At 38.3% G+C, this 23,321-nt stretch overlaps 1 protein-coding gene across 8 annotated transcripts in view; it reads left to right on the forward strand.

Annotated features, from left to right (window-relative positions):
* r3hdm1 (R3H domain containing 1) overlaps positions 1-23,321 on the forward strand; it is a 44,598-nt gene that overhangs the window by 5,299 nt on the left and 15,978 nt on the right. For 3 of the 8 annotated variants that reach the window (XM_081383685.1, XM_081383686.1, XM_081383691.1), the window contains exons 1-13: positions 6,691-6,827; positions 8,048-8,255; positions 9,453-9,488; positions 10,164-10,250; positions 14,548-14,677; positions 14,817-14,895; positions 19,207-19,266; positions 19,753-19,893; positions 19,975-20,083; positions 20,222-20,317; positions 20,934-20,962; positions 21,084-21,137; positions 21,264-21,481. In XM_081383685.1, the coding sequence (XP_081239811.1) occupies positions 8,079-8,255; positions 9,453-9,488; positions 10,164-10,250; positions 14,548-14,677; positions 14,817-14,895; positions 19,207-19,266; positions 19,753-19,893; positions 19,975-20,083; positions 20,222-20,317; positions 20,934-20,962; positions 21,084-21,137; positions 21,264-21,481 (1,216 nt within the window). In that variant the 5' untranslated portion in view covers positions 6,691-6,827; positions 8,048-8,078. Of the gene's footprint in view, positions 1-6,646; positions 6,828-8,047; positions 8,256-9,452; positions 9,489-10,163; positions 10,251-14,547; positions 14,678-14,816; positions 14,896-19,206; positions 19,267-19,752; positions 19,894-19,974; positions 20,084-20,221; positions 20,318-20,933; positions 20,963-21,083; positions 21,138-21,263; positions 21,482-23,321 lie in introns of those variants that run through there. The other 5 variants (XM_081383687.1, XM_081383689.1, XM_081383690.1 and 2 more) reach the window with 3 other exon arrangements.

Genomic DNA, 23,321 nt, shown 5'->3' on the forward strand with positions numbered 1-23,321 from the left:
GGCATTTATGAGCATTTTACCTAGTTATCGCCCTATCTAGACAGCATTTTTAGGGATCAAACCTAGTGAACTCCCAATCCAGACAGCATTTCTGGCCATCAAAGCTAGTGAGCCCCCTACATAAATGGCATTTGTGAGCATTTTACCTAGTTATCGCCCTATCTAGACAGCATTTTTAGGGATCAAACCTAGTGAGCTCCCAATCTAGACAGCATTTTGAGTGTCAAACCTTGTAACTTGCCTACCTAGACAGTGTTTATGGGCATTTTACCCAGTTATCTCCTTGTCTAGATAGCATTTTTGGTTATCAAACCTAGTGAACTCCCAATCCAGACAGCATTTTTGGTCATCAAAGCTAGTGGCCCCCTACATAAATGGCATTTATGAGCATTTTACCTAGTTATCTCCCTATCTAGACAGCATTTTTAGGGATCAAACCTAGTGAGCTCCCAATCTAGACAGCATTTTTGAATGTCAAACCTTGTAAATTGCCTACCTAGATAGTGTTTATGGGCATTTTACCTAGATATCTCCCAATCTAGACAGCATTTTTGAGTGTCAAACCTTGTAAATTGCCTACCTAGATAGTGTTTATGAGCATTTTACCTAGATATCTCCCAATCTAGACAGCATTTTTGAGTGTCAAACCTTGTAAATTGCCTACCTAGACAGTGTTTATGGGTATTTTACCCAGTTATCTCCTTGTCTAGATAGCATTTTTGGTGATCAAACCTAGTGAGCTCCCAATCCAGACAGCATTTTTGGTCATCAAAGCTAGTGACCCCCTACATAAATGGCATTTATGAACATTTTACCTAGTTATCTCCCTATTTAGACAACATTTTTGGGGATCAAACCTAGTGAGCTCCCAATCTAGACAGCATTTTTGGCCATCAAAGCTACATAAACAACATTTATGGGCATTTTACCTAGTTAGCTCCCTATCTAGAGCATTTTTGGACATCAAACCTAGCGTGCTCCCTGTCTAGATAGCAATTTTGGTGTCATACCCAATAAGCTGCCTACAGAATGAAATCTGGGCGTCAAACCTAAGATAGCATGTTTGGGCATAGACAGCATTTTGTTAGTTTTGTCTGGAAATTGTTTAGTCTGAAAGCTTGTTTGTTTGACTCTAGTTAACCTTTCGTTCATATTCAAAGGCTTTTTTTTTACCTGCCCTTTGTTTTTGGGGCGACTTTTCAACAGTAACACGTAACTCGTTTTCCGTGACCCACTTTTCTCAATGACCTCACATCCCTGCGTCAGTCAGCAATGGAAAGGGCGCTTGCTTGTTAAACAGGGGCGTCTACCTAACCACCCTCTACCTCTACCTAACCATCAGGGTTTTTTTTCCCCCGCAAAAATGTGCATGGAAATATGGAGGTTTGAGGCACAAGGGGACATCACTTTAAGTAGGGCGTGTGTGCGACTGCGGCACTGAGTTCGATGGGTAGCTTACATGCACCCTTTGCACAGAATAAGGTGGATTTGCAGTGCTGGCGTGCTCCTACCCTGACAGACTGTCCCACAGTGGCACTTCGCCACAGTTGGTCATGTGTGTGTGTGTGTGTCTTCGCCGTCTGCCTCTCTCTCCGGTCCACAGGGGCCATCTGATTGGCTCTCGAGGGTGGAGCCCTGCTTAGCGCTGACATACTGCACCCAGCCCTCAGGGCGTTCTGATTGGCCAGGGGAGGGGTGACATCACAAAGGCCAGCTGTTGATTTGGCGGAGAGTGTGTGTGTGTGAGAGAGAGAGAGGAGAATCAGGAAGGATTGCGGCAGCGATGGCTTTGGGCAGGTACGCGAACGCTCCACGCTCAGACGGAGGAGAGCAGAGCTGCACTGAGCGCGCTCCGTTTGATGCCACTCGGTCTGCTATGGAAACTAATGATGTGAGCCGAGCAGCGGATCATGAACGACAGGCAGGTGTGTGTGTGAAGTCTTGAACGTGTTGATTTGCATGCTGGTGTTTTTTTTTTTGTTTTTTTTTTTTTTTCTTGCTCATTTTAATTGAGGTGAACGTAAAAATAAATGCGTAAAGTTACGTGAAATTCACCATGTTTATTTTTTACAATGAAACACTTTAAACGGAAAACATTGTAACATTTGAGCTTGGTCTTCAAATAAATATTTGCAAAAGTGATCAAATAATCTGAATTAGCTTTTAGTGCAAATTTCATATTAATTCTAAACCTTGGTTAAATTCATTGTGACTAAATTTGCATGTCAGCAAATTGCAGTCTCTGCTCGTGTGTGTGTGCGCGCGCACTTTGTAATGACATTCTTGTAATTGCTCTATTTTATAATTTAAAAAAGAGCCCGAGGCGGCTATCAGCAGAAAGCTGGGTGTTTGTGTCGGTGTAAATTACAGCCGAAGGCAGCCCGGCTAATATCGTTAATGTGGCGAATCGTGTAAATGAACTGATGAGGAGAGGAGAGGAGAGGAGAGGAGAAGAATAGCTCGACTGTGACAGCGGCCACACACTGAGAACACGGATTGTGACGGGAGGAGGAAAAAAGAGGGAAAACCATTAGCGACGCTTTTATCCAGAAATATGGTCCATTTGCATATTAGTCTAAAACAGGGGTGAAGTGAAATATGTGTAGCCTGGAGCCCGGCACGGTGGTGCGCTTCTTTTGTCAGGAGGGTAAGTGCTCGTTGCTTCCTGAAATATGATGATTAATAATTGATAATGGGAAATTACGGATGGGCTTTATTGTCTCGGACAACAAGGTTAAAGCGAGATGATGTCGCATGCATTTTTGTGAAAAGTTGTGGTTGTGTTTGTCTTTATTTATTTTACTTTGCATGTGTTAGTCTGTTTTTTTGTCTTTGTTTTTTTTGTGGTTTATGAGACAAAATGGAAAAATAAGTATTTGTTTGTGAGCTGATGTTTTAGTTTCGTCCGAATAAAGTCTGTGTGTCCGTCCCAGATTTAGTGACGTTATGACGGTCTCAAAACCCAGTAAACTACCTTGGAAGCATTTTTGGGCATCGTACTTAGTGAGCTTCCTACTTAGATGCCAACAAAGCTTATTAACTGTTTGCCTAGATGGCATTTGAGCATCACAATTAGTGCAGTTGCTTCTTAGACAGCATTTTTGGGCATAAAACCTTGTGAACTGCCTACTTCGACTGCATTTTTGGGCATCAAAAGCTTATTAACTGTTTGCCTAGACAGCATTTGTGGGCATCATACTTTTGAGCATAATTTTTTTGGTCTGCTAAATGCATAAATGTAAATGTAAACCCTTATTATACGCCTACCCAGACAGCATGTCTGGCCATCAAATCTAGTGAGCTGGTTTCCTAGATGCGTTATACCAATTGAGCCACCTACCAAGACGGCATTTTCAGGCATCAAAAGCTTATTAACTGTTTGCCTAGACAGCAATTGCGTGCATCATACTTAGTGCACTTCCTTCCTAGACAGCTTTTTTTGTCATTATTCCTTGTGAGCTGGCTTTCTAGATGCATTTAGCGCATTATACCTTTTGTGCTGCCTAAGTAGCAGTTTTGAGCATCATTTTCATCTGCTAATGCATAAATGTGAATGTAAAACCTTATTATACACCTACACAGATTGCATTTTTTGCCATCAAATCTAGTGAGCTGGATGCATTTTAGGTAGTTATACCTATTGAGTTGCCTACCTAGACTGCATTTGCAAGCATCAAAAGCTTTTATGCCTAGACACCAATTGTGGGCATCATACTTAGTGCGCTACCTTCCTAAACAGCAGTTTTGGGCATTGTATCAAGTGAGCTTTCTTCCTACACAGCATGTTCATCAAACCAAGTTGGCGAGCTGTCTACCTAGATGGCCTTACTTACCTAGACAACATTGTTGTGCACTACCTTTCTAGACAGCCATTTTGGGAATTGTACCCCTACTAAATGGCGATTCTGGGCATGAGATCTAGTTAGCCGCCTTTCTAGAAATCTTACCTTCGACAACAGTACCAAGAGAGCTGCCTAACACGACAACATTTTTGAGCATTTTATATTGAAAATTATGTAAGGTGCCTATCTAGACAGCAGTATTTTAGTATTTTACCTTTTGAGACCTTGACTGTTTTTTGAAGGGGCTTTGTGTACCTAGTGAGCTGCCTAGCTAGAAAGCATTTATGGGCAATCTTATATATCGTATCCAGTACACTACCTATCTAGACAACATTTATAGTCATCATACTTAGCGTACTTTTTTTGGGCAACATACGTTATTCTTGAGCATCAATCGACTGGAAACACACCAATTATACCCAAAAATGCTGTCTAGGTAGTCAGCTGTGTAGTTTTTGAGAGACAGCTGGTGTATTTGTGTGTTTCTGCTGTGGTTGATTTTTCTCTCTCTCTTTTTTTTTTTTTTTAATCCTCCAGTGTCAAACTCGGACATCTGTACTGTCAAGTTTGTGAAAATATGCAGCCGCCGAGATCCGCGGGGAGTCTTTTCTCTCTAGTGTTGCTCGGAAGAACTTATTGAATATGGAGCGAAAACAGTTGTGCGTGCAGGAGGGGAGGGTAGTTGCGGTGGAGGGCGTATTTTGAAATGCAGATTTGGATTTTTCACTTCACCTCGACATAAACGCTGTGTTCAGAGGAAAAGATACGGCAGCGCTGAGATTAGCCTGCAGCAAGAGAGATGCTTGTATATTTATGAACAGCGCTCGTGTAATTCCTGCCAACAGTAGGTGTTTCAATCCATGTGTGGGAGGAAAAGCGCCTCTCATAAGTCATAATTGTCCTTGAAAGCGTCAGTTGGTGCGCAATTGTGCCGCCCTTTGTCCCTGCGCCCCAGATTGGTCTGTTCTGAGCCCAGAGAAGATCAAGAGACACATTATCCACTCCTACTTCCTGTGGTGATGTGGGATCATGCCAGTGACCTGTGCGCAAACACTCAAGAAAAAGTCATAGCATGGTCTCGGATAATTCTGAGGGACCGTCTGGCTGTTGTCTTGAGTGTGGTCAAACCCACCTGTTCTTGTCATTGCCGCCACCTGCGCTACTGTCAAATCGCGCGTGATGCTAATCGCTTGAATTTTGATCAGTGTGTGTTTCGTGGTATGATGGTTTTGGTAACTTGAATCTGTAGCAGGACTCTACCTTGGTCAGATTGTACAGTGTATTTGGTCTCAGTTGGCGTACTTTGCGGGATGACTGAGGCAGGTCAGGCCCGTTTGACCTCGAGATATATGGTGGGTCACAACTTGGCACAGGTCTCTAGATTGGCGGTGGCAGGATAGGCGGGGGCGGAGGCTGGGTGTTTTTGGGTCATTAAAGCCCAGGCGAACACTGGCACTCATGTTCAGTTCATTCAGACTCAAGCTTGAATGAATGAATCCTACTGTTGGGAAGGCGTTACTTTAACGTCATAGGATTATTATGAAACAACTTATTAATATTCATTATTTTCTTGACTTGTCAGAACACCAAGTAATTTGAATGAACTAAACATTCATTAGTAGGATTGGTATTTGGTCATCTGTATTGAGTTGGCACCAGGGTTGGTGTCGAAATAAAGCTGAAATAAAGAAAAAATATTAGGGATCGTTCACCCAAAATACATTTTTGGGTGAACTATCCCTTTAAGTTTTATGAACGGAACCTATAGAAAGGTTACGTAACACTGTGACCTATTAAATATTCATATATTTCTTGACTTATCGACTGTGATGTTACCTTTTTACAGTTTTATCATGATTTTTTATGATAATCATTCATAATGTTTTTTTTCTTTCTTGTGTTAGTGTTGCTTGGATACTACCGATGCTAATCGTTCATCATAGTTGTGCTAAACGTTTTGGTCTTTTTGAGTTGGTACTACTAAAGATTTGTCATAGTAGGATTTGCAATTACTTCAGTCAAATAAAGTTGGTATTATCGATACTAATTGTTTGTCATAGTAGGATTCGTAATTTCACCACTTGTGTTGAGTTTGTAGTACTGATAATTTCGGCAGTCATATTGTTCGTAATAGTAGGATTTTTCATTTCGCAACTCTTGAGTTGATGGTGAGTTGGTTTGTTTTTAAATACTTATTCGCCTTGACAAGTACTGTACCAAATGTCACTTGCTTTTTCTTATTATAAGTCTTTCTTTTTGACTAGCAAGATAGAAATTTTCTCAGTTCGAAGATGAATAGGGCTTATCTCAAGTTAATTTATCTCAATCTGTTAATTAAAATGATTGCACTACATAGGAAGGTTAAAGACGAAACATCACAAGACCTATGCGTGAGCTATATTGACTTTGAGTTAAAAAAAACTACTATTTTTATATTCCATTCAACAGACTATACTTTTAAATTGAGTATGGAGCCGTATTTATCGGCTTAGTATTCCTTATAGCTGGTTGAAATGCTTAAAATGTGTGTAAGGTTCAGCATTAAACGTTACTTCCTCTCAGTGTTTTTTAATGTCCCTGCTTCTCTGCGGCACAGACTGTTCTCCATATTCATGTCACCACCCTGACACTTTTTTAAAAGCGCTGCAGTGCTTCTGCTCCCGAAAGACCTTTTAGACTTTCCATCAAACAACCCACACACAAGTTCAGTTCTCCCTCAACGATGCTACTGTATCCATGCGTCCCTGACCTCTTGACCTCGCTGTATTCGACCCCCCTGACCTCTGTCCTTGTGTGTGTGACAGGTGTCCGAGGGTGATGCGGAGCGTGAGCCGTGGCTTGGCGACCCGACCCAAGCGCTGGTGACGGGGGTCATGGGACTGCTGCTGCCCCCTGTCCGTCTCTCAGTCCGCCCCTCTGCCTCCGGAGGCCCCAGGGTCCTACGCTCCCTAAGGTTCCTGCCCAGTCCTGAAAACAGCACAGCCGGTAAACACCAACATTCGTACTGATGTCGTTTGTGCGAAAACGTTTACGTTTAAATAAAATACCAAAATGTTTTTAGTTCATGATAATTTGTTAAAATATTACATTTGACGCAAATGGTGGATAGAAGTACCTAGTTCTCTTTCACGTACCTAGATTTCAATAGTTATGTAACTCGCGGAACTCGTGGCTACAGACTACGTAAATGCATCTTTTTTTCGAACAAAAACGTCGATGAATTCCTTGGAATTTACTGCGTCATTTTAATTTGCGTCAAATTAGTTATGGCGGCTAACTAGCGAAACTTGACTATTCTCAATATTGATATCCAAAAACTGTAAAGGCATTAACGTTTGCGCAAATATTTACAATCTAAACAACTATAATTAAAACGTAGACTTCAAAGAATTAACATACAGTGCTTTTTTTCTTGCGTTTCTTTTTTGACTAGCCTGCTTGTTTTTTTAAACGCAAGCTTTTCTAACAAATTAGATATACGAATCGTTTAAAGTAAAAGGTTTGGAACGTGAATGTTAATTAGTTTACGTGATTGCTCAATTCCAGTTGTAACGTCAGCAGCTAATTAATAATCATGAGCTAATCTTTTGCCATATGTGGCGAAATTCGAATCCTACTTTGGGAAAGTTTTTATGAATGCCTGCTTGTTCCATAAAGCATGACATTAATAAAACTAATTTTTTATGAACTAATCCTTTTAGTTAAGTACCGAATTGAGTCCTACGGCAACTATACAGAAAAATTTGGTATGCCATTGAGCATGCTTTAAGTTTGCAACCTCAATTTTATTCACATCAAATTAACTATAGGTGCAAATTTATCAATGAAAAAATGCACTTATGATTTTTAATTATGTATATTGACATTAGCCTGCAGGCTTAACTGATTGGCTGAAAGGCATATGATTATAATTCGGCGCTAGTCAGCTGGCTAATTAACGTATACTACTATGGGAAATGAATATTAATTAGGATACATGACACATGCACATTCAAGGAAGGTTACGAAGCAGCTTCAGACATTATTAATATTCATGATGTGAGCCTTTGGCATTACAGAATTCGTAATTTCACCCAACCTGTGTTACACTTTTACAAATTTAACATCAGTTTGGTAGCAAAGAACCAGTAATTTTAACATCACAAGTTGAAATCAACATAATTACGCTGTCAACTAAATCACCAGTTTGTCTGTTTATCTCACAGGTGGTGATTTTCGGCCTTGCGTCTGAAGATAATGTCTGAATCTTCTCTGGACACCAGAAGTTGTGACGTTATGAAGGTTCTGGAGAGTGACGGGCCGCACATGGCCGAATCGCCCGCGATCCTCAACGACCCCCAACACACGCCCCAGAACAATGGCACACACGCCCAGGAGTGTGAGACAGACCAAAGTTCCTCACATCAAACTCAGGTAAACTTGTGCATTATGCATAAACGGTGCATTATGGGTAACATAATCCAAAGCCAACAGAAAATGAGATTGTAGCCTCTTGCTAATGACTTATTATGGGATGTTAACGACCACTGAGCGGTATGCTGTTGCTGTGGTTTCCATTGTCTCTGCTTAAAGACAGAGATAAGACAACAAGATGAGTAGAATCAGCCAATCGAATCCAAGCTGGCGTGTGATTGGCTAATGCCAGTAAAGAGAGGAAGGACAGTTAATCTGCACCTGAAATCCTGCTGGTTTATCTGCAAACCCTCAGGGTGTGTGAGTGCGCGCGCGTGCGTGTGTGTGTGTGTGTGTGTGTGTGTGTGTGTGTGTGTGTGTGTGTGTGTGTGTGTGTGTGTGTGTGTGTGTGTGTGTGTGTGTGTGACTTTGCCACCATCTGCTCTTGGTGCAATGAGAAAGGGCAGCGGCCAGGTGCATTGAAACACATGCTTATCTCAGCTCTATTCCTCTCTCATTGTTCATTTCTCTCTCCTTTCCCGCACAATTAGCTGCTTCACTGGTGCACACACTCCTTTATATTACCTGCAATAACATGCATAACTCAACTTTTTGACCTTCTGGATTTGCCATAAATTTCCAGGACTGGGCGATACATTGAATTATTATATATATATATATATATATATATATATATATATATATAATATTTATATATAATATTTATATAGATATAGATATGGATATATAGATATAGATATAGATAGATATGCATTTATTTGATTTAAAGGAAAACATTATATTAAATTATCTAGAAAACATTATAAATGTCTTTACTGTCACTGTTGATCTATTTAATGCATCCATGCCGAATATTAATAAAAAAAAAAAAAAACAGTGGTGACATTAGTAGTGTAAAAAAATTATGCTTTTAGCTAAATTTAACATGTTAAAGGCTTTTTCATGATTGCAATGACAGTTTGGTTGAAATGAGGGTTCACAAAAACTACATAATTGTATTTTCTAAAATCTGAAAACAAATTATATTTTATAATGTATATTTATATTATTATTTTAATTAATGCATTATAATTCATATATATATATATATATAAATAAATATACATTTTAAGCATGTCATACGTTAACAAAAATTGTGTATTTGAATTATTTAATAACATGATCCAAATTTCCTCCTTTTTTCCTTTTTAACAACAGCTCGGCCAATCAGCACAGAGTATTAAACGGTCCAAGGTACGGTATGATCACAGCATGAGTTGGTTCGCTTTTTTTTTTTTGCTTTTTTTTTTTTTTTGATTGATTGGTTGGTTGTTTTGTTTGCCTGCGCTCTGTGTGCCTTGCGAGAAAAAGAGAGAGAGAGAGTTCGGCAGTGCATTGTGGGAATAAAAGCCCCTGCTCGAGTCAGTAAAGAATAATAAATGTGCTTGGGGGGGATGCTGCGTTTAGCACTTTTGCAGCATGAACCAAAATGCCGGGGGTTTGTAAAACCCAAGCGCCTCCTCTGGAGATTTTCCCACCTAGTGTCGAATTCTGCTCTGCTCTTGATGTCGGTTTATCTCTGCATTTTGAACAGCCGCTGTTTTTATGATTTCGTTGAGTTTGTGCATTAAGACCGTGTTCTTTTTGGTTGTTTTGAAATTGCCTGCAAGAAATTGTCTCTTGTGTTTATTATTATTTCTAAAAAATATTACGTTCGAGATTTTCAGACTTTCAGGGGTTTCAGATGTGTTTATATAAGCGTTGGTTTTAATAAACATGCCTTTAATTAACACACACCCCTCCCAGAGCTCTGAAAAGTCTCCTGAGACGTTGCAAAATGGTGCTTGTATATTTTTAGTCATGCGTTGTTGGACGTTTTTTTGCGAATGAGTGCCAGACGTTTTGGTAACCATGGTTACTCTCCTCCAGTCCAACGGCAAGTTAAAGTTAGTTCGCAGCTTGGCGGTGTGTGAGGAACCATCTCCACCTCCGCTCCGAGAACTGCCACAAGAACAGGTAAACGTGTGTGTGTGTTCTGAATAGCATACTCCTTAGTTCATGTGACCTAATTTACTTAATAATTCACATACTATTTAAAATAAAAATAGCATGCCGTTCATAATACAAAGTATGAAGGCTCTTAGGGGACATTGTGATGGTAAAAAAAAGTGAGGAAAAATTATATTTCCATGATTTTGCAATCGCTCACAAACCTTTTGTGATGGAAATAATATGGGGTGGGAGGACAAACAATATTTCACTGCTTTTGCGAGCGAACGCAACGGTTTTTATGAGAAAATGCAAATGTTTTGCGAGGGAAGTCATTTTCTCGGGGGAACAAATGTTTTGCGAGAGAACTAAATTTTTCTTGGGGGAACACAATAGTATTGCAAAAGCGCTTTTTTCCTCGGGAACATAATGGTTTTGCAAGAGAATGCAAAGTCTCTCTGGGAATGCAATAGTCTTGTGAGAAAATGCTAACGTTTTGCGAGACAATGCAAAGTTTCTCAGGGAACGCAATAGTTTTGCGAGACGATGCAAAATTTCTTAGGGAACGCAATAGTTTTGCGAGAAGATGCGAAGATTCTCTGGGAACGCAATTGTTTTGTGAAAGAACGCAAATTTTCTTCAGGCGAATGCAATTGCTTTGCGAGAAAACGGAAAAGTTTTGCATAAGAAAATGCTATAGTTTTGCGAGAATGCAAAGTTGTTCGGGGAACAATAGATTTGCGAGAGAATGCTAATGTTTTTGCGAGAAAACGCAAGCGTTTTGCAAGAGAAGGCACATTTTCTCGAGGAACGCAATAGTTTTGCGAGAGAATGCTAATGTTTTTGCGAGAAAACGCAAGCGTTTTGCAAGAGAAGGCACATTTTCTCGAGGAACGCAATAGTTTTGCGAGAGAATGCTAATGTTTTTGCGAGAAAACGCAAGCGTTTTGCAAGAGAAGGCACATTTTCTAGAGGAACGCAATAGTTTTGCGAGAGAATGCTAATGTTTTTGCGAGAAAACGCAAGCGTTTTGCAAGAGAAGGCACATTTTCTCGAGGAACGCAATAGTTTCGCGAGAGAATGTTAATGTTTTTGCGAGAAAACGCAAACGTTTTGCAAGAGAAGGCACATTTTCTCGAGAGACGCAATAGTTTTGCGAGAGAATGCTAATGTTTTTGCAAGAAAAAGCAAACGTTTTGCAAGAGAAGGCACATTTTCTCGAGGAACGCAATAGTTTTGCGAGAGAATGCTAATGTTTTTGCGAGAAAACGCAAACGTTTTGCAAGAGAAGGCACATTTTCTCGAGGAATGCAATAGTTTTGCGAGAATGCAAAGTTTCTCAGGGAATGTTATACTTTGCGAGAGAATCCAAATTTTCTCAGGAAACACAATAGTTTTGCAAGACAGCTAAAAATTTCCCAAGAGAATGCACATTTTTTGCTAGAAAATGCACATTTTAAGGGGAGCGCTTTTGTTATGCGAGAAAACGGTAGTTTTGCAAGACAACACAAAGTTTCTCTGGGGATCACAATACATTTGCGATAGAAGCCAAAAGCATTGAAATACAATTTTTTCTTTACATCATTCCCCTTAGGGGCTTCATAGCAAAGCACGTAAACTATGATCAAACCGATGTCCTTGCTCCAGTGCTTCCCACATCAATAACGCTGTCAAAACATCAACGCTGCTCTTAGTTATAAAGACGTTTTGCGCGAGTCGATCGCATATGTGCACGTTTTATAGAGCTGTGCGTTTATTAAAGGTGTGCGCGTCCCCAGCACAGGATTGCATTCATCCATCATCTATACCAAATACAATTTTCCTGTCTCAGCTGCCTAGCTCAGTGGATTGCTATAATTGCCTGTTCTTATCCAAACCCCATTTTTGTTCTATTTATTAGGTTAGTGTGCTGCTCAGAGCCGCTATTAGGAAGCCTAGAGCTCGCTGTAGGCGGTCAACACCATCAGCTCTTTGTATACAAGGCTGCAACTTTCTTTGTGTGTTGGTTATTAAAGAAATAATAATTGCATTATATATATTCATCATATTTATATATTTTTTTTTTACTTTTCATTTAAGTTTTTCAAAAGTAAAGCATATATTGTTTTTTTTTTTATCATTACTGATGTAACATTTGAGATGTAAACCAAATACATTGCATGTTATATCATACTCATTGTTGGCTTGCATTTATTTTTATAAGCTTGTCAATACTTGACCATATATTTCAGAGAAAAGTTATGTATGGTGAATACATTTGACAACCTTGCTTTTAAATGACGTTTTTGTTAAGAAACCCAGACGATCGTTTCGTTTTTATCTTTTTTTTAAATCGGAAGTCATGCAGTGCAGGAGCAGGTGAGGAAGAAAAGAACTCAAGGTCTTTGTGGACAAACCGTCTGAAAGACGAATAAATGTCCTTAATCAAGTTTACGTCCTTGAACGAGTGAATGAGACTTCCTCCCCGAGGAAAGAGGGTCTCTATTCATAGACCTTTCTCATCTCTCTGAACCCCCCCCCCCCCCCCCACAACCTGCTCATTCACGATCTGTCCATTCGTCTTCTCTCTCGCCGTCCCTCGTGTAGCATGACATTTTTGTCCTCGTTCAGGTGAAGAAAAAAGCCAGAGAACGAAAAACAGTGCCTAGCGATTTATAACGAACATAAAAGGACCCAAAAATGAAACCTGTCATCATTTACTATGTACAAAATCCAAACAGTTTTAGAGCTTGACAGCCCTGGTTCCTATTTACTTTCATTATATGGAAAAGAGCAGCATGAACATTCAGCTAAACATCTCCTTTTGTACTCGGAAGAAAGAAAGCCGAAAGATTTGGGATCACGAAAGAGTGGTTAAATGATGAAAGAATTATAATTTTAGGGTGAACTATCTCTTTAAAGCCACTGCTGTTCATTTGGCTGGCTCTTTCTCTCGCTCTCTGTTTGAAATAAAGCCGAGTTTTAGCATCAGAGTGAAGGATCATGGTGGGATCGAGTCCAAAGCTCACAGAAGGGCAGAATGATCTCATAACCTCCACAATCCTTCGTCTTTCTCCTCAGGGGAGTTTGTAAATCCCATTCATAAAATATAAATTCATGTGCAGTAGAACAGGCCAAAATACCCTCTAAACCTAAAAGCTGCGCACCTGAATGGAATATATTTACTATAATGACCATGCACTTCTTGTACTATCACTATCGAAAGTTTTTAACTGTTATAGGGTCAATTTAATACAGTTTACCATAACATAATTGAATGAACAATAAGCATCATTTATGAGCAAAATTAAATTGTTTAAATCGTTCATGAAGTGGGATTGAATAGGCCTGGCCTAAAAAAGTATCACACTTTTATTTTATTTTTTATTTGTTTTATTATTTTGGTAAAGTTTAAGTTTTTGTGTTTGAACAAAAAATATTTATTTATTTAGTGCTTTGTGACATAAGTGTTATGTATTATTATTAATAATATTATTATTATTGTGGAATTATATTATAATGTGTGGAATTTGGATTAGTTTCTTCTCTTTTATTGTGACTTTTGTCCACATGTCAGTGGATATATCAGCCTGCCACTAATTTAAAACTAAAATTATTGATTTGATTGATTATTATATATATATACACACACACACACACACACACACACACACACACACACACACACACATTTTATTTTATTTAATATGCTGTTTTTTATTATCAATATTATTGTCCAGTATAGTATATATGACTATATAGTAGATATAAAAATATATTTCTTCACCTATATATTATTGGTACTCTATATACTATATTATTGTGGGAAATTTGATTTAGCTTTTTTATTTATTGTTATTTTTATTCTTTATTTATAGACAGAATTGTGATACCATCCATAAATTCATAAATTACTAATCTAAAAGTTTTTTTTTTTTAATTGTGCTTTTATAGTTAGTTTATAGTCTAGGGTTTATGTTGGAACATTTTTGTTCTCTATTGTGATTGTTATGTTAGAGGAGGCAAGTCTTTATTACTTGAGATGATTACAAGTCTTGTGCTAATTGTTTTGGCAAAGTATTTTAATCAAACTCCTCTGATTAGTTGCAGCTAAGGGAAAGAGATCATAATTAGTTTTAAATTACCCTCCTCACTTCATAATGACAAAAATGAGCTGTTGTTTTTCTTCTAATCATCAAAAAAAGGTGTTTGTTGTTTTTAGAAACTTGGGAAATGTGAATGTGTTCATATCAAATATATCTATAATTGAATGAAATTGAATGAATCACTTTTTGCTATTGTTAATGTCTTATTTCTAAATCTGTTTTATTATTTGTTTTAACAGGAAAAGATTGATATCGAGCTCAGCCAGTCTTTTGAAAAAGACGAAACTTCCATCAAAATTGAGGACAGTGAGAAAATCTCAGAAAAGCCAGAGAAAACAGACCGACTGTCCAAGAAGACACTCTCAAGAGGTGTGTGTGTGTGTGTGTGTGTGTGTGTGTGTGTGTGTGTGTGTGTGGCTTTGTTTTTTTGGCAGAGGAGGTGTTTTCTCACAGGCCAGATGGATGCAACAGAATGTGTGTGATGAATCTCTCTCCATCTCTCTCTCAGATCCCAGTCAGGAATACACAGACTCCACGGGAATAGACCTCCACGAGTTTCTGGTCAACACGCTGAAGAACAACCCCCGGTGTGTGAAAATCCCCCCACCGTCTCATTAACACACCCTCGTCTGAATGTTACTGCTACTGCTACTTCCTGTCGATTCATTGACCTCTTTTTTTTTTTCTAGAGTAGGTCACTTTAGTTCGATAGGCCATTTTACACAAAGTAACTTTGCAACTACATGTCAACTAGCAGTCATTAGAGTATTAGTAGACTGTCTGCTTAATATCTGCTAACACTTCATTCTGATGCTCCCCCAACAGACATGTTGACATGTAGATGCAAATTTACTTGTAGTTAGTTGACATGTAGTTGCAAGTTTTTTTTATAGTTAGTAGAATGTCTAAAGCGGACTATTGAAATAAAGTGTGACCTAGGTCGCTTTAAAGGGGACATTTGCAGTTTATTTTGTTTTGGGGTCATTTTCTATTTAATATTTGTATATAAATAATATATTTTTAGATATTATGTTTTAATAATCATTTTAAAAGGATAGTTCTCCCAAAAATGAAAATTCTGTCATCATTTACTCATGTCGTTCAAAACCCATAAAACTTTTGTTCATTTCTGTAAAACAAATGAATATATTTATTTGTCCCTCCATTGATATTCTCTACACCCAAAACAAAACAAAAGTTAATAAAGAAATCGTAAACTAAATCCATATGAATCGAGCAGGTTCAGTCCAAGTCTTCTGAAGAGAGACAGTCGCTTTATATGATGAACAGATTTAATTTCGGCTTTTATTCACATAAACATTATATGTGAAACACGAGAATGAACCTCATTGGTTCTTGCGGAAGCTCAAACGTGCTGCGTAACACAAGAATGAACCTCATTGGTTCTTGCTGAAGCTCAAACGTGCTGCGAAACACGAGAATGAACATCATTGGTTCTTGCTGAATTTCAAACGTGCTGCGAAACACGAGAATGAACCTCATTGGTTCTTGCGGAAGCTCAAACGTGCTGCGAAACACGAGAATGAACATCATTGGTTCTTGCTGAAGCTCAAACGCGCTGCGTAACATGAGAATGAACCTCACTGGTTCTTGCAGAAGCTCAAATGTGCTGCGAAACACAAGAATGAACCTCATTGGTTCTTGCTGAAGCTCAAACACGCTGCGTAACACAAGAATGAACCTCATTGGTTCTTGCTGAAGCTCAAACGTGCTGCGAAACACGAGAATGAACATCATTGGTTCTTGCTGAAGCTCAAACGTGCTGCGAAACACAAGAATGAACCTCATTGGTTCTTGCTGAAGCTCAAACACGCTGCGTAACACAAGAATGAACCTCATTGGTTCTTGCTGAAGCTCAAACGTGCTGCGAAACACAAGAATGAACCTCATTGGTTCTTGCTGAAGCTCAAACACGCTGCGTAACACGAGAATGAACCTCATTGGTTCTTGCTGAATTTCAAACGTGCTGCGAAACACGAGAATGAACCTCATTGGTTCTTGCTGAAGCTCAAACGTGCTGCGTAACACGAGAATGAACCTCATTGGTTCTTATGGAAGCTCAAACGTGCTGCGAAACACGAGAATGAACCTCATTGGTTCTTGCTGAAGCTCAAACGTGCTGCGTAACACAAGAATGAACCTCATTGGTTCTTGCTGAATTTCAAACGTGCTGCGAAACACGAGAATGAACCTCATTGGTTCTTGCTGAATTTCAAACGTGCTGCGTAACACGAGAATGAACCTCATTGGTTCTTATGGAAGCTCAAACGTGCTGCGAAACACGAGAATGAACCTCATTGGTTCTTGCTGAAGCTCAAACGTGCTGCGTAACACAAGAATGAACCTCATTGGTTCTTGCTGAATTTCAAACGTGCTGCGAAACACGAGAATGAACCTCATTGGTTCTTGCTGAATTTCAAACGTGCTGCGTAACACGAGAATGAACCTCATTGGTTCTTGCAGAAGCTCAAACGTGCTGCGTAACGCGAGAATGAACCTCATTGGTTCTTATGGAAGCTCAAACGTGCTGCGTAACACGAGAATGAACCTCATTGGTTGTAACACGAGAATGAACCTCATTGGTTCTTGCTGAATTTCAAACGTGCTGCGAAACACGAGAATGAACCTCATTGGTTCTTGCTGAATTTCAAACGTGCTGCGAAACACGAGAATGAACATCATTGGTTCTTGCTGAAGCTCAAACGTGCTGCGAAACACGAGAATGAACCTCATTGGTTCTTGCTGAGTTTCAAACGTGCTGCGAAACACGAGAATGAACCTCATTGGTTCTTGCAGAAGCTCAAACGTGCTGCGTAACGCGAGAATGAACCTCATTGGTTCTTATGGAAGCTCAAACGTGCTGCGTAACACGAGAATGAACCTCATTGGTTCTTGCTGAAGCTCAAACGTGCTGCGTAACATGAGAATGAACCTCATTGGTTCTTGCTGAAGCTCAAACGTGCTGCGTAACATGAGAATGAACCTCACTGGTTCTTGCTGAATTTCAAACGTGCTGCGAAACACGAGAATGAACCTCATTGGTTCTTATGGAAGCTCAAACGTGCTGCGTAACACAAGAATGAACCTCATTGGTTCTTATGGAAGCTCAAACGTGCTGCGTAACACGAGAATGAACCTCATTGGTTCTTGCTGAATTTCAAACGTGCTGCGAAACACGAGAATGAACCTCATTGGTTCTTGCTGAATTTCAAACGTGCTGCGAAACACGAGAATGAACATCATTGGTTCTTGCTGAAGCTCAAACGTGCTGCGAAACACGAGAATGAACCTCATTGGTTCTTATGGAAGCTCAAACGTGCTGCGTAACACGAGAATGAACCTCATTGGTTCTTGCTGAATTTCAAACGTGCTGCGAAACACGAGAATGAACATCATTGGTTCTTGCTGAAGCTCAAACGTGCTGCGAAACACGAGAATGAACCTCATTGGTTCTTGCTGAGTTTCAAACGTGCTGCGAAACACGAGAATGAACCTCATTGGTTCTTGCAGAAGCTCAAACGTGCTGCGTAACGCGAGAATGAACCTCATTGGTTCTTATGGAAGCTCAAACGTGCTGCGTAACACGAGAATGAACCTCATTGGTTCTTGCTGAAGCTCAAACGTGCTGCGTAACACGAGAATGAACCTCATTGGTTCTTGCAGAAGCTCAAACGTGCTGCGTAACACAAGAATGAACCTCATTGGTTCTTATGGAAGCTCAAACGTGCTGCGTAACACGAGAATGAACCTCATTGGTTCTTGCTGAAGCTCAAACGTGCTGCGTAACATGAGAATGAACCTCACTGGTTCTTGCTGAATTTCAAACGTGCTGCGAAACACGAGAATGAACCTCATTGGTTCTTGCTGAATTTCAAACGTGCTGCGAAACACGAGAATGAACATCATTGGTTCTTGCTGAAGCTCAAACGTGCTGCGAAACACGAGAATGAACCTCATTGGTTCTTGCTGAAGCTCAAACGTGCTGCGAAACACGAGAATGAACATCATTGGTTCTTGCTGAAGCTCAAACGTGCTGCGAAACACGAGAATGAACCTCATTGGTTCTTGCTGAAGCTCAAACGTGCTGCGTAACACGAGAATGAACCTCATTGGTTCTTGCTGAAGCTCAAACGTGCTGCGTAACACAAGAATGAACCTCATTGGTTCTTGCTGAATTTCAAACGTGCTGCGAAACACGAGAATGAACCTCATTGGTTCTTGCTGAATTTCAAACGTGCTGCGAAACACGAGAATGAACCTCATTGGTTCTTATGGAAGCTCAAACGTGCTGCGTAACACGAGAATGAACATCATTGGTTCTTGCTGAAGCTCAAACGTGCTGCGAAACATGAGAATGAACCTCATTGGTTCTCATGCTTTAGCTTACATGACCAAATTTGAATGCATCATGTACGTTTACTGATCAGTGTTTATGTGATAAAAAGCCTAAATTAAATCTGTTCATCATTTAAAGCTCTTGTGTCTGTTCAGAAGACTTGAATTAAACCACTCGATTCATATGGATTTATTTTTCAATGAATTTATGAATGTTTTGAAGTGTCAGAATTTTAGGTTAATAGACTTTCAATGACAGAAATCTCTCAGATTTCATTAAAAATATCTTTGTGTTCTGACGGAACGACATGAGGGCGAGTAATTGACAGAATTTTCAATTTTTGGGTGAACTATTACTTAAATATTTCTATTAAAAAGTATAAGAAAACTACTTTTTGCACAAGTATTGCATCTCTTCTTGGTCGTTAATGTGGATCGATGCGGAGCTTGTAGGCACACATTTGAATGCTCTGGCACTTGTGCGCTGGATTCTCATCATGCTGATGAGATGTAATAAATGCTAATGAACGCTGCTCTTACAGGGACAGAATGATGCTGCTGAAACTCGAGCAAGATATTCTGGACTTCATTAGTAACATCGAGTAAGTCGAGCCAAAAAATAAAGAACTTTTTAAACTGACGTGATTTTCTTTTTCACACACACACACATATATACATATAAAGCAAATTACTTAAAAATGTAAATGTTAAAAAAAAAAATGTATGCATATCATATTTATGCTAGGTTGAAATATCAGCCAGGCTGATTATCAAAAATTACTATTTTAATGTATTTAATGTATGTACAAAAATGTATTTTAATATTTGGCCATTTTGAGGACATTTTCTGTTTTTTTTTTTTCCTTAATTTTGAGAATTGTATGTAAAATGTTAACAATAAAACTGTATTTATGTATCAGCATTTAATTGATTGAGGGGCCGTTTACACAGCACCGTTTTCAACTAAAACTGGATTAATGCACATAAATATAAATATAAAATGTTAGGTTTTATAATAAGTATATTTATATTTATAATATTATCATCCTTAAATTAATTTATTGATTGATTCCCCCCCCCCCCCACAGAAGTCAGAAGAGGAAGTTCCCCCCGATGACATCATACCACAGGATGCTCCTTCACAGGGTGGCGGCGTACTTTGGGCTGGACCATAATGTCGATCAGACTGGGAAATCAGTAATTATCAACAAAACCAACAATACTAGGATGTACGTGTGGATTTAATGGTTACTAGCCTCAGTTGTTATAACTATGAAAGTTTTAATGTAACTCTTTTTTTTTTCTCACAGACCAGATCAGAAGTTTTCTGAACACATTAAAGATGATAAAACGGATGATTTCCAAAAGCGGTACATCTTAAAGAGAGATAACTCCAGCTTGGACCAGGAGGATGGCAGGGTAAGAAATATATTCTAACTTAAATATATTACTTACAAATAAATAAACTTCTGATTGAAATAATCCAACAACCAACAAATGTACACAATAACTTGCGCGATATGGTATTGAAGATAAAGTGTAGGTGTGTGTGTTTAGTTGCGGATGCGACTTAAGGATGACAGACGGAGTAAATCAATAGAGGAGCGAGAGGAGGAATACCAGCGCGCCAGAGACAGGATCTTCGCCCAAGACGTGCGTCTCCTCACCAAAATACAACACATCTTATTATAAACCTATTATTAAGTTTTGTTTTTTATAAGTAGTGTTATTTATTACTTAGTATAAACCACAACTTTGTGTGAGAAATGTCTATCATTTATCATTATAATAGTTAATTTGAGCATAAATTATGTTTTTGTACTTTAGCTGTAATATAATTGTTAGAAATGTAGTTTGCTCTAATTTTTTATTAATTTAGATAAAGCTAAAAAAAATTACTATATATATATATATATATATATATATATATATATATATATATATATATATATATATATATATATATATAGCACTTTACAATAAGGTTCTATTTGTTAATATTAGTTAACTGCGTTAGTTAACATAAACTAACAATGACAAATACTTCTAAAGCATTTATTAATCTTAGTTAATAATTTCAACATTTACTGATAAAGTAGTGTGTGTTAATATTATTGAATGGATCTGAGCTAACATGAACTAGCAATTAACAGTTGTACTTTCATTAACTAGCATTACAAAGATTAAAAAATAATGTAACAAAAGTATTGCTCATTGTTAGTTATTATATATTGTTTTGTTTTTTTAATCTGCGTCTTTTTATCTGCAGGGACAAGAACATTTCCCTTTTGATAAAAGGTAAAAATATTAATAACACAGTTACTAGTGAGTTATATGTGGGAGCTTCTTTATTGCTTTCTTGTTTGTCTGTTGTCTTATATACAGTATGTGATAATTGCAATGCTTAAATTCCCTCTAGAATTCAAGAGGACATGACTTTCATTAACACTCAGCAAAGACGACAGATATTCAGGTAGTTTTTTGTGTGCTTTGTTTATTAGCTTAATTAAATACCAGTTATGAGATTTGTGCTTTTGAGTAAACGGCAGCCATGTTTGTTCATCGCCGGGCTTTAATCCATGAGTGGTTGTTTTTGTAGATTGAGAGACGGGCGCTCGGGAAACAGTCGTCAGAGCAGCTCTGAGAACGAGCTGAAGTATTCGGATTCTCGGCCTTGGAGCAGCACGGATTCAGACAGCTCCCACAGAAACCTGAAGCCCGCCATGACTAAAGCCAACAGCTTCAGCGGCATCAGCCTGCTGATTCGAGGAGACAGCACGGCCAGCAGCAAGAGCATGGGGAAACTGTCTAAAACCAGTAAATAACACACCTTCATTCACTTAACTGTCAAACTGGGACTTGGTGATAGACTTTTGTAGGGATGCACAATATAGAAGATTTTGAAATCAAAACGATGCCTATTTACCTTTAGTCGTTTGCGAACGATTCATTAAGTTATTCTAAAGAAAAAATGTTTGTTTTCATTTATCTTTCATCAAAATATACTTGTTCCTGCCTCTGAAACGACTTTTCATTTCCTCTGACATCATCAGGCCTTATTTTTAAGCCCCTCCCCTTCATCTTTTCAACAAAATATAATAATTGTTCTTGCCTCTGAAACGAATTGCCGTTACTGCTAACATCATCAAGGCCTTATTTTAAGCCACTCCCCTTTAATTTTTCATCATAATGAAATAATTGTTCTTGCCTCTGAAACGACTTGCCGTTACCGCTGACATCATCAAGGCCTTATTTTAAGCCACTCCCCTTAAATTTTTCATATATAATTGTATAAATATTCAGTTTATATATGAAAATTGTATACATCATAAATAATTGTTCCTGCCTCTGAAACGACTTTCCATTTCTGCATCATCAAGGTCTTGTTTTAAAACCTTCAACTTCCTGTTATATTAAAATGCTTTTCACCATCCAGTGTAATTCTTGATAAATAAAATCAAGTCCCTAATATAATATTTATTATTTTCATATTATTATAATATTTATTATTATTATGTTTCACTCTGAACATGATACAAAAGCCAGTTCATCTTAATTTTAAAATAAAGTGTTCAAGCTATAGTACAAGTTAAAAGTAAAATTTGTAAAGTTAAGATACATTTATAGCTGATAACAAGTAGTTTTGAAACCTGGCACAGAAAAAGAGAAAATTAAGTTTTTGTTATAATTAGTTTAGTGTGAGTTAAAAATAAATAATTATGTCTGCTATGAACTGCTTTCAGCCTAATCAGACCGATACAGATGGTTTAAAGTTACAATTTTAAATAACAAATGATACTAAAATTAGTATATGCAGATTGACTATGGTCCCTGATATATCGTGCATCCCTAGATGTCTGTGGGTTTTAAATGAAGCCAATATAATTTTTTACAGACTACAGTTTATGTCGGAATTACAGTAATTAGGAGACATGAGATTCTGCTCCACTCGATTTCTTTCCCCGGACTCAGAAATGCTTTGTTTCTATGGCAATGCTCATATATATATATATATATATATATATATGTTTTTGACAGCGGTCAAATAGGACCAGTCAGTAAAGAGATTCCGAATTCCAAACATTTACAGTACAGGAAATTTACAGTAATTCCAACATGAACCCTAAAATCCAACTTTTTAGAGGTTGACATTTTTTATTGTAGTTTGAGATCATTTCTAGTTTGTCTTGTTCAAATACTACATGAACTGACCATGTGTATCTTCACTTTCACTATCCCAGTCCTGCGTTTTGTTCTTTTGAAGACCATTTTTTGTTTCATCATTTCGTGTTCGTGCTTTAAGCTGCCATGTATTGAGTGTGTGAGTGTGTGTGTGTGGTGAATCTCTCTGCCCTCTTTTTTCACCTATTTCATGCCCATCGAGGAACAGCTAAGAGAACACATTCATATTCAGAGCCGTCTGCTCTCTGGATTCATTGGTTATTTATGCTCTGGCATTTAGAAGCTCAAGGAGTCGAAGCCAATATATATTTATCACTTTTAATATTTAATGGGACTGCTCTTCCGTTCAGCAACCGCTGGATCTCTCCTCATGGCCAGTTACGTTTGAACAGCCCTCTGAATGATCACACATTCTGCTGCTGTTATACATCAGTGGGTTTCATCCAGATATAAATCAGATAAGAAATTTAGTATT

Source organism: Scardinius erythrophthalmus (genome assembly GCF_964197995.2).
Source record: "Scardinius erythrophthalmus genome assembly, chromosome: 14".
Classification (NCBI taxonomy): domain Eukaryota; kingdom Metazoa; phylum Chordata; class Actinopteri; order Cypriniformes; family Leuciscidae; genus Scardinius; species Scardinius erythrophthalmus.